The sequence below is a fragment of the Buteo buteo genome, chromosome 1 (genome assembly GCF_964188355.1).
Source record: "Buteo buteo chromosome 1, bButBut1.hap1.1, whole genome shotgun sequence".
In the NCBI taxonomy this organism is placed as follows: Eukaryota; Metazoa; Chordata; class Aves; order Accipitriformes; family Accipitridae; genus Buteo; species Buteo buteo.
The window spans coordinates 37,168,057-37,180,537 of record NC_134171.1 but is presented as its reverse complement, the minus strand read 5'-3'; the positions used below and the strand labels follow the sequence as shown (position 1 = coordinate 37,180,537).

The window sequence follows — 12,481 nt, the reverse complement described above, 5'->3', positions numbered from 1 at the left end:
GTATTTAAAAGATAAGGACGGGAAGGAATAGCTACTTCTAGCCTGGTAGTATTTCACACCATCATGTCACTTTCTTTTTGCCACTCTGTACTTTGTATTCAATGTAATGATTTTTCTCCCTGCCTTCCACCCCCAGCACTTTTCTTCAAACCGGAGTTGGACATCTACCTTCTCTGCTTCTGCAGCTCCTCCCTACTTAGTTTTAATTGTGCACTTTGGAAGCATGAATGCACCTTTCCCAGAGACAGTTTTCTACCACTGTTTCATCCACAAAGAAAAAGAAAATTGAATAAGAGTGATGTTAAACTTCAGGAAGCATAGAGGTGGAGGGATTTGTGTCTGCTTAGCTCGAGAGTAGTATTCATTGGAGGTTCTTATTTCCTCACTTGGTTTCTTTCCTTCTTAAAATTTCAAAGCCTAGCTATTTACCTACACTGTGTGATGCTTATAACATGGTATTTTAACTACAGGTATTCTGTTTTTTATTGTAATCTTAAAGGCTTTCATGCCAGTTTACACCTGTGCAACTGGTTTATCTAACACGGGGATTTTTGTGGATAGGCTGACTCTTCTCTGCTCCAGCCTGGGACTCTAGTACATGTGCATCTATGAAACTATGCCAGACTGTATTTTCAGACAAGGAAGAAATCTGAAAATCCCACTGAGTCTGCAGTTATCATTAGCTCAAGGAAGTTGAATGGTGTATCATAATCATAAATGTGCACTGTTTCTTCCCACGACCCATCACCATCTTCTAACCAAGTGGTGACATGCAAGCATTTGGGAAACAATTGTGAAGACTCTTTACTGTCAGCAAACACACATGGTGAAAACCCAAATGCAGTAGATCTTATCTTGAATCTTATTTATAGGTATTTTCTCTGCACCCTGGCTGTAGGAAGGGATTAATCTGGTGCATGCTGGCTACAGAAGGAGGGCTCGAGCAGTGAAGGCTCTGGATTAAAGATGATTTAGCTGCTGACTTTTCTGTAAAGTTCATACTTGCATGTTTTTCTTATGTCTTAGTTCTGATAGTCATAGCAGTAGAACATTAGCTACTTACTGGATAATGTAGAGCAAAATGCTCAAAGTTTCTACTGCATTTGACTCCCAAGATATATATATAAAAGTGTATGCTACCTGATATCTAGAGGAAACTAATGTGCCTTAAGGATAACATGTTCAATATTTCTTCGTAAAAATCTCTGAATAAATATGTCTTGGAAATCTGCTCATGCTTGCACAGTATAGCTGGAAAATGTTTCATTTTCTCTCATTACTCAAACTCAAGCACAGAATTATTTCATGGAAAAGTGAAGAAGGTGTCCGGAAGACAGGAGGCATTTTTTGTGTGCAAGTTTTATGGCAGGAAACAAACTGTAGAGAGCTCAGTTCTGAGCATACTCTGAATAACCTAATTTTGCTCCATGTCTCTCTTTAGAACCCGTATTCCATCTTATTATGTGGTAGAATGTGATTTTCTTTGAGTATCCAGCAATGTGTTAGATCATTTTTAAGACACTGTATATGTCATCTTGTTGGGCTCCATGGTCTTACTGAAACTGCTGTCTCTGTAATGTGCTATTCTTTATTTTTATGTACCTATTGAACAAATATATCAGTGTGAAATGATGTAATACTTGTTTGTGAATTCTTCCTCAAATTTTTGGGTATGAATTGCTTTTCTTGTTGTTTGAGTTTGAATCATAAGTATTTTTAAAAGTGCAGGGAAAAAAAGAATAAGAAAAAAAATGCATTCAGAAAGCCTCTGGTATGTAAACAATAAAGTGCATTCCTTAAGCCAGTCTAGTAACACTTTGTTATTCTCCCTGAAACTAGTTCTAGTGCATTTGCTCCTTTGTTGTTCATTAAGACTTGCATCTTGGTTGCCTGCAATATCTGTTATGCTGGTTGAAGTACTATGAAGTAAGTGTATTTTTGCAGGCAAAAGTACTGGAGATTTGAAAGCTAGTTTGTTTATCAAGAGACATGGGATATACTTGCAGAATAAACATATCCATAGTGATTACGTAATGTTGTTGATAAAATTGCTTTCACCACCCACCACTGAGCTAACTCTCATTATCATGTGATAGCTGATATCAGACACCATTTTCCCTCTTCTGATGTTATATGTCAAAGGGTTGTTGTTGATTTTGCTTGTGCCATCTTGAGACATTTTTGTGCAAGATACCATTGAAATCTTGATTCTCCTTCGCTGTGGCTGGCCCCAGTTTGGTTCGCCTGCAGCCCTTTTCCAGGGGCTTGCCCTCAGCATGTGGCAGGCTGCTTTCCAGATATCCCCTCCTTCTCAGATCACCTCTGTGGAGTAGATTGTAATCCTACCACAGCAAAGACATTGGGGGCTGTTCAGAAACCAATCTGGATTTAGCTTGTGTGCTTTCTTCAGCCCCTGGGGTTCAGGAGGAGGACCAGTGGTGAGGGATCCTGAATGTAGTCAGCTATTGGGTTTGGAGTTTTGAGGCCTGTGTTACTCTCTTGAAGGTGGGGTTCTGTTTGGCTGGAAGTAGTAGTCCTGCAATTATTATGCAAGATAACTGGACATGTCAGGTATAATGGAGTTATCTTTTCGTCACTTACTATTTCAGGCAGAGAAAGTGCCACCCTGACACAGAGTAGCTGAGTTATGACAAGGTGCAGCCCAGAGCACAGCTGGCTGTGTGCGGCACGCTTCTGCATCAGTCAGAACCACCCTCTTTTCAGGGCTCAGCTACTGCGGTTTTGCCACCTCTTGTCTTGTATTGTAGCCTTGGTTTCCAGGTCTGGAGACTTCCCTGTGAGTTAGTATATGAGGGAGAAGGTGCATGGTATTGATGAGTAGATCCATACTTAAGATTCTAATGGATGACTTTCCATAAGTAGGCTTGCTGCTGCCAAAAAAAGGGATGTCTAGTTCCTTCCCAAGCTAGGTGGTTGTTCCTCCTTTATATTGGCTCATTGGACCTTTGGTAACATGGCACAACCCACCTAACCTGCCCGAACATGATATATCTACTTTCATGTTATCTTTTGGAGCCAGTGAGTGCTTGTGTGCGTTTAGTACAGTGCTTTGCACTGGGTTGAGTGAGCACCAGAGAATGTGCAAAAGAGAAGATGTGAACGTGTAACGTTGGGGAGTGTGGATTGAGGTGACATGGTGGAAACAAACCATCACTGCCAAAAAGGAGGGCTATTACAGCAACTCCAGCTGTGGCGCGCAACTCGCCCCTGCTGTCCTCCCTACAGATCTTAGGTCTCTGGTCCTTGTTTCTAGCCAGGTCAACTAGTATTCCTTGGAATAGCCTCTCTTCTGAGATTGTGATTCTGCTACATTTACAAACTGGAATAATATGGACATGTGTTTAAACAGATAAGGGTTCTCTCTTCAGGATGGTAAGTATAATGTCACGATTTTGTCTCCTCTTGCTATGTATGTGTCCTTCTCAAGTAGCAATCTAGCATCTCTGACGTGTTTTAGTGGGACCCCTTGAGAGTACTTGTGCTCTAACTGTGGTGCCTAAATGTAATGTGTCTGACTGAAGACAGCTTACATGTGACTCATTCTAGAACCAATCGATGCTATTATTTGGCAAAGGGAGATGTTGGAAAACTATTGCTTCCACATATTGTTAATCCTGTAGTAAAATGTCCAGTTCTCTCATGTCTAGCAGTAGGGCGTCAGGGAGCCATTCCCTTCCCTGTGGGATTTTAATTTCATGTATTTTAGGGAAATACGATCCTACTGCTGATAAGGTAATAGTTTCCTTCTCTTCAAGTAGACTGTAAAAATTTGGCAGAGCTGCTTGATAGCAGACAGGAACATAACATATGAAAATACCTCATTTAAAAAAAAAAATGGCATGCCTGACTATTTCCTGTATTCCATGTATAATATATATCTTATGTATAAATTACAGAGAACATGCATAGCATTGCTGCCCTTGAAGCAAGTTCTAGCCAAAGGAATAAACAAAACTTTCAAGGCATAAAGTCAGTCCTGGCATTTTGGTTTTGAATTGTTTGGGCCAAATTTTTTGCTGAGTTTAAGTGAATCAAACCTGGCTGGCAGTGAGCCAGGAAGAGTGCATTTCAAGGATAGCAGTATGATTAAAGCCAGCATAGCTTCCTCTTCTATGTTACAAGGCTGTGATCATTTCAGTGCACAGGAACGTCCTTGGGTGGAGCGTGCCATCCTGCTGCTTGTGCAGTTCCGCTGGGCGAGACCACAAGTGTTTTCTGTCTTACAGAATTTCCCCCCAGTGTGGGTAGTCACTCTGATCTTTAAAAATAGGAGGAAATAAATTGTCTGTTTATAATTTTTTATAAATTTATTAACTAGGAACTTACAGTAATTGGTTTAAATGAAATTGTTTTAAATCAAGACCTCGTAATAGAATTGAGTAATTTTGATTTGCAAGTGGCTTTGCCAAATGACTCTAAAACCAAGTCAAACTAGGAATGTGTAACCTGAATATTAGGCACTCCACCACCCTCCTCATTCTGTTACTCTGGATCATTATTTTGCATTGTGATCGGACAGAGGAAGTTGATATATAAAGATATTTTTAAATCTAAGCAATGCTCTTGATAGAGCCTGATGTACAACTCTTGTTTAAAGATCCATTTTAAGGAGATTCCTTTAGTTCATATCTAAGTTTATGCCATGAAAAACAATAGCCAGTATATCTTCCTCATTTTCTCTACAAGAAACAGCTGAACTCTTGAATTTAACTGTCTGGTGATGCAGAAAGCATTGGAGAGGTCGTGCCCAGGGGGATGGTTTGTTTGTTCTCCACTGCTGATGATTGAAGGCCAGTTAGCATTTTCTAGAACAGACACAACCCTACAGCTCTGTCTAGTGTTCATAACCAGTGCTTAGTCCTCACCTGACCAGCAGAAATAACAGCTCCCCATCTGTCTAGCTAGCAATCTATTTGTTGCATGATTTGTATCTGCTGCAGACAAGGTCATAAGGCATCCTGTTGCAGTCACCAGTGGAAACGTCCGTCTGCCCTAAAAAAAGGAATGAGATCTCCCATGTTTATTTTATATCAGCTGTTGAATAATAAGGGTAGGAAAATGTTTGGATGTTCTTTGTGGTTTAAATCTCACTCTTTGGATTAAGCATGAAGGCCTTCACATCTCATTTTGAAGTGTTCAACAAGCTGTTCTCTCAATGACATGCGTGTAACTATCCCAATAATATTCTTCTGTATGCAAGTTTGACCTTAACAACAGGTGCTTAAAACATTCCTGTCCAAGGAAAAAATTCTTTATCTTTGTGAGGCTTTACTCTGAGAAGTATAAATACTTGTTTTTGAAAGAAGTCTGCTTTTTAAAAAAATTTATTGCCTCTTAGAAGGTGCATGTGCTTAAATGAATGTACTTTTCACAGTGCAGCACTACAGTACCAGAAATATTATCCATAGTTCTGTCTTTGTTTTTTTTTTTTTCTCTGTGGAGTAAACCTACTGATTAAAATTGAGACAACTGAAAATTATAGATGAACAAGCATATGGTGCTGCTACACAGGCACATGTTTATATATATATATATATGTATAAAAAACAACTTGCCAAACAAGCGATATGCTTTTTTGAGTTTTCCACTTCATAATATTTGAGAAGACATAGAGTGAAAAACACTCCAGAGCCTTCTCTGCTTGGTAAAAGTTGAGTAACAATTCTGGGATAGTCATTCCACTACTGCTTTGCCTTTTCCAGGATTAGGTATTTTCCTGACTGAGCATTCATTTCGGAATAAAATACATGCAGATAGAATTGGCTGAGACTAATTTGACCAGTCAATGTACTTACGCAGGCAAATACCCGAACCTCAGTATGCTGAAGTTACAGTGTGCAATTTTTAAAATGCAGGGTCACCTTTAACTCATTTATGACTATCAGTATAAAAGATGTTAGCTCATGTAATCATAGTATTGTTTTGTACATGCAGCTTGGAGAAGCAAAAAGAAAATGTTTGATTGTATTTGTCAGCAATACAAAATAATCTGCTGTTGATCGGCTTTGTCCTTCTCTTGCAGTCACAAGGACAGGGCATCTGTAGGCCACGTTTTAGAACTCTGCAGGCTACATTTGGTCTTTGGGCTGCATGTTGAGCAATCCTCACTTAAAACCTACAAGGCAATTACCTACAACATGCTGGAAGATGAGACCTTCCAATCTTGTAAGATTATTCGGTGGCTGCTGGTTGCACTCTTAAAACACAATCACATCATTACATTCTTCTAAAAAACCAACATAACTGCATTTATCCTATTTGGTCATTGACCCATAAGAATCATGCTTCATGCTCTTCATCCTGCTTCACAAAAAAGGACAGCTCTGGAAACCAACACTTCCTATCTTGTGTAAATAACTGAATGCGGAGGTGTGTTAAAGCACAACAGCAGTAAGTGGCCACAAGTAGGGACATGTGTTGACCATTTAGGAGAGAAAAGGTATCGATTTGCTTCTTTGTGTGCATGATATCTTTGTGGAAAAAGCAGGTGGTTATAAACACAGATATATGTGTATGTGTGTCTGTAGCTACAGTTTGTTTTTTGGAGAGAGTGTTCCTGTCGGGGTTATTGGAAAACCAACTGTGTATAAAGCTTCTCTGCTTTAATCTTTTATGCACTGCACTTGGGTTTACGTGATTTATACTCTCTATGCATCCATTGTGAACATCTAAGAAATACCTTTCCCAAGTAGAAATACAAAAGCTTGTCATGTTTGTAAATGGTGGAGGGGGGGGGTTGTATATGTATTTGTTTGTTTTTAAAAGTATCAGTAGTTCCATAGACATAAGGTTCTACAGGGTTAGTTTTGTGGGATGCTCCTTTTTATTTGCATGTCTTTTGGTTTATGTGATATTAACAACAAAAAAGGCTTTTGAAAAACTGGTAGTTAGTCAGTATGGGGAAATTGTTATTAACCAGAACCTGTCCTTATCAGCTTTTGCTGTTACAAAATCTGTTTTCATATATGGAGTTGAAAGAGTGCCTTCTCCCCAAGAGTGCACTTCAGCTACAATTTAGAGCAATCGGATGGGTTCTGCTGCAGTTCTCCCCCCTCTGCCATCTTCAGCTGCATGTTCCCATTTCCCCCCCTCGCATTGGTTCTCACAATAGTGATTCAGAGAATTAAAGTGGCAGAAATCTAACCCAGAGAATAAACTTTCCTCCCCTTTTTTGCAGAAAAATTCTGAATTAAATACTTTGCACTTAAATATTTTGGTACCGAATGTTACTTTTTATCTCTGTAGCTCTACCTAGATTTATAGTATGTAACTTATAAAGAAAATGCAGTGTGGTGCATGTTTGCATTTGGATTTCAAACTTTTCATGACTGTGTCTTATGAGAATGTTATTGTACTTAGTACAGCTTTTAAGGAAGAATATTCATTGTACAGCTTCAAAAAGTGCTGAACCAAGTCAGGAAGCATTAATGATAAGATTGAACATTCAGCCTTGACTCTTCCTCTTTGCATATTTACATTTAAAAAAAAAACAACAAAACAACTTAAAACCTACAGTGAGATTGATCTCATCACATACTTTCTTAATATGTACTGCTACCTTACGTCTGATCCTCTTGTCTATATGTTCTATGCAAGTCTGTCTTCGGTGTGACTGCTGGAGTTAAAATGTTTGACCTGAAGCCCTTTGTGAAGTAAGGACCTGTTCCAGCCTACTCATTTATATTACCTGGCTAGTCAGTGGAAAGAAGTAGACACCTAAGAAGACATTTTGGTCCCATGTATCTTGGGCACCTGTCTTTGATGGAGTGAAGTGCCCTCTGAGGGCAGCGCTCTCTGTCTATTGACCATAAAAGAAAGTTGTACCTTGGATCAGATGCCTAGCAGGGATAGGGATGGAGTTAGGTGAGATGATCTGTAGAGTTAATGATCTGTTAGTTCAGTTACAGGGGAAAAGATAAAACTCTTTTTATAGAGGGAAAGGAGAGAGATAACCACTATAAAACATAAATAACATATGGCTGTAAAAATTCATGAAATGGGGAGGAGGGGGCTTGAAAAAAACGTAATGGCTAAGATTGCTTTTCATTTTTGTTCAGAAATGCTTTCAATTTTAAGATGTCATAGAAAGAGTTTATTGGTCCAATTGTTTCCAAATACTCTGATGCAAAAAATAAGTTTTTTCTTGAGTTTTAGGCTGTTATTAATTCAAGGTTGAAGATGTGGGGATGATCTACATAAGCATTTACCTGTTGTACTCTAATTCCTAATTTTGCAATTGATCCCTTAAATACTGTTTCTTACACACACTATTGCGGCAAAGAAAAACAAATGAAATTGAGCAGCTGTTTAGTAACCGAAGGCAAGCTCTGGTTTAGACTGCTATAACTGTGGATTACAGGCAAAGTAAGTTGTCAGTTACTTTTAGCAGAGGTCTCTTTAAATCCTTTCTTTTTCTCCTATAAAGAAACAACACAAATAGAAGATCCCAGGAAACAATGGAGGCAAGAACAAGAGAGAATGTTAAAAGATTATCTTACAATAGCCCAGGATGCTCTCAGTACTCAGAAAGAACTCTACCAGGTGAAAGAACAGAGGCTAGCACTTGCACTGGATGAGTATGTACGGTTGAATGATGCCTACAAAGAAAAATCAAGCTCTCGTACAAGCTGTAAGTATAGTAGAGAATACAATGTAACTTCTTTGATCTGTGCCTTGCAGGGGATCCTGTTTCTCTTTAGGATGAGTTCTCAAGGTTTGCTATGAACACCTTGTACTCTGGCTTTTTTAAAGATAGCATCTCTACTTTTTTTTTTTTTAAATTTAATATAAAGATACTCTGCTGGAGAGAACCCTCTTCTCTCTGATGCAATTGTGAGCTTCTTTGAGCCATGGTTTAGAGCAGTTGGCTCTGAAATCTATTTTGTCATGCAGTTTGTCAGAACAAAATTCTGCCAAATCTAGGTTCAAAGTAAATAGAATCTCTTGCACTTTATGGCTGTGTACAGAAATGACCCTACTGTCTTGACAGGTGTCTACAATAGACCAAGAAGGGAATTTGTTGCTGCTTTGTAAGAATAGCATATAATAATTTTGTAGCTTTTGTGCTGTGATTAGGGGTGAAGTAGAGATACATGCTACAATGTGAGGCAAGGAATTGGCATGTAGTAAAGTGTTGTCAGAAGCCTGTCGTTGGCCAAACATCTCTCTTGGAAGTAGACAGTGTGATGAAAGTAACATGTACAGCTGTGGATGAACAGAGTGGTTGACCTCTGAGGCTTCTGGATAGATCTTCTGCTTACTAGAAATCTCCTTAGAAATTACAGCTTCCAGGAAGAGGTGGTCACAAGGTGGCTTAACTAGAAGAATGGGAGCAGAAGGCAAGGGATAGAAAGTCAGGGAGAATGAGGTGCTACTTTAAATGGTGCTACTTTAACTGGACTAAGTAAAGGAGGAGAGATAACAAATAGTGGTAGGGGAAAAAAGGGGGACATTTTGATTATTCATTAATTATTGCCACCCTGCAACACTGACTAGTCTACAAAAGGATTTTTTTTTTAAGTATTTTATGTTTTTCTGCACTTTGTAGTTTTAGATCAACATGGATTCATTGAGGAAGGGACTAATTAATGATTTTAAAGTACTTAAATATTTGTCCTTTTTTGTCTTTTAAAAAAGTGTTCTCAGGTTCTTCATCAAGCACAAAGTATGACCCTGACATTCTGAAGGCTGAAATCTCCACTACAAGATTAAGGGTGAGAGTGCTTAACTCATTCATTTGTATTCTGTGTGCAAAGTTTATGACTATAGAATAAGCAAAGCTTGAACTAGCAGACATACCTTGTACGCTGGTACTGAAACCTCCTAATATTCTCATTAATACCATTCAGAAGTTTTTAAGGAATTTTTAAAGCTGTCTCTGTTACTTTCAGATAACACATTTTGGAGAAACTTTGACAGATATTCTAATTAGATGTGGGTTTAAATAAATCTGGTAACTATTTTCACTTGTATGCTTTTGTTTTTAAAAGGAAGAGTAAAAATCTTTAGGTGAAAATAGAAAAGTAGTAGGCCAAGGTGAGCTGCAGCTAGATGAATGTTTTTACATAATCTTTCTTCTGAACTGACTCAAAATTTTCTGTTGGTTTAAAAACCACTTTTCAATAATGGTGTGAAACTTAGCTCTGTTTTGTCAGAATGAAACAGTTCAGATCAAGAATGAAAGTTTGTGTTTGCATTTTGAAATTGCTAATGAACAAAAATCCTTTATTTGGTCAACTGTGTTCAGTATGGTCACTAACAGACTCCATGTAAAGAACTTTCTTTCACAGGTTAGTCTTTAGTGAATTAATAAGGAGGAAATGGTGTGGAAGACATTTAAAATCTATAAAGGGAGTTCATTTAAGTTGTGGCATATAATGCTCTATGGATAGCCTAGGCTTTCTGTAGTTAGTAATGAAAGAAGTTAGATCAAACCATGCAGGTTAAAAAGGCAGCACCTCACAGCATAGTCCTTCGATGAGGGCTGGAATACAGACTGCGGGAGCAGAAGCAGCACAAGCGACAGCAGTTACTCAGCTCTTCCATTGCCCCCTCCTGGTTTTCACACAGAGCAGCACTCATAGAAACCTCCGAGAGTAGCAGCCTCCTTCACCTGGAGTAAGAGTTATGATTAGGAATCTAAACAATTAATGTTTAAAAGGAACTGTGGAATAGCTCATTAAAATTTTAAAACCCAGTATAAATCAGGGATGGAATGCACTGAAAACTGGCATCCAGATGTTGCCCTCCTGACTGCTTGTACACCTGTTTATCCTTACTAACCTCTATTTATAGTGCCTTATCCTTTAAGGAGAAGGGAAGGTGGTTAGTGAGAGAACTTACTTCAACACTGGAGGAGATGGGAGGAAAAATTTTTTAAGTTTAGTAGCAAGAATCAACAGCAGTAAGGACCCTGTCAGGAACAAGAATAAAAAGACAAGGCGAGAGCTTCTTTCTAAAATAAGTGAAGCAGTAACAAATGTTCCCTTTGGCAAGGGGATCACTAGTATATTTGGGAAATTAACAGTGTTATTGAAGAACAAAACACATGACCAAATTTAAATGTAGTCACCTACAATTCAAAGAGGGGAAAATTCGGACATGGTCCTGTGCTCAGTTTTTTCCCGTTACTTAGCTCTGATCACCTCCCAGCTCAAGATGCAGAAATGCTGAATCACCTCGTGGCTGCAGGTCTACAGTTTGTTCACTGAGGAGAGAAGCAGATGTGTTAATCACAGTAATTAATTTTTTGGAGGTGCTTTCCTCTCTTCGTTGTTTCTTGGAGTCAAGAAGCCTAATATCCTGCTGGTTCCCGACACCCGATTTAATGGCATTGCAAAGTCCAAGTTGCATATGTGCCTAAAATAGGTGACCTGAATCTTGTCTGCAGAGTTTAGAAGGGTGCAGTCCAAGAATATCTGTATCAGCAAAAAGTGTGTTGTCATCCAAAGCCACTGGATATGAAAATCATTGAGATAAGAAAAAGTGGAGCCCTGTGGTGCTAGGGCTGGAAAGTGGCTTTCGTGGAAGATGGCAAGAGAGGTATGACTATTATCATAGTTTACCCTTATTTGAATGCTTGAGGATGCTTGCTAATATGCCACCTTTTGGCATTTTACAGTATATGCATGCGTGGACTTAATGGGAAACAAAGTTAGTCATTAGTAAGCTGCTAGCTAGCTAGTTAGAATTTGCATATTGTTTGGTGAACTATTAGGTCAGATGTACTAAACCTGTTTCTCCCTCTCACGCTGGCTGAGGCTTACTGGTATCATCAGGTTAATGGTGGCTGGAGGGGGAAAACTCAGCATTCGAGGAAGTTCTGAATTGGCCTTTGGCCTTTTACTTCTTAGCTGTGCTTAATATATGCATGTGGAGCCTTTTGGATACATGAATTGCCTATTGTGCAATAGGTTGTGGAGAAAATATGACAGAAATCAGACAGCTGTTAAATGAAATAAGCAGGAGAAGAAAGACCTTTCTCACAAGATTAAAATCGAAGGATCTGATCATTCAGTGGACTTTGAGTGGGGCCATTTGGGGTCTTAATTAGTAATCAGTAAGATAATTCAAACAACAGAAAGCATATGTGATCACAGTGTGTTTTATGCATATGAAGTGAGTAGGGGATGCACCTTTATAAAATAACAAGGGAGGGGGGTTGTTGTTGTTGTTCCATTAGTACTCAAGTGCTGGGAATAGAAGGAGGTTAGCACAGGAGCCTTCTTGAAGATGCAGTTAGATGGAGGAAGCGAGAAGCCTGTCAGGTGACTTAAGATGATGTGCAGAAGCAGTAGGAAGGGGGTGAAGGATAAAACAAGTGAAGAGTTGTGAAAAAGTGGGAATTATATGAAAGTTTTTGAAGGAGAGGACAAGGAGCACAAAAATAGCTTATTGCAAGTATGATGCAGTAAACACAGTCTATATTATCATGTAGGTCACGTCCTTCTAGGATAATGTG

At 38.8% G+C, this 12,481-nt stretch overlaps 1 protein-coding gene across 2 annotated transcripts in view; it reads left to right on the top strand.

Annotated features, from left to right (window-relative positions):
• The window catches only part of WWC2 (WW and C2 domain containing 2), a 109,006-nt gene that overhangs the window by 47,189 nt on the left and 49,336 nt on the right, over positions 1–12,481 (top strand). For both annotated transcript variants that reach the window (XM_075028041.1, XM_075028050.1), the window contains 2 exons: positions 8,447–8,650; positions 9,658–9,734. In XM_075028041.1, the coding sequence (XP_074884142.1) occupies positions 8,447–8,650; positions 9,658–9,734 (281 nt within the window). The remainder of the gene's footprint in view (positions 1–8,446; positions 8,651–9,657; positions 9,735–12,481) is intronic.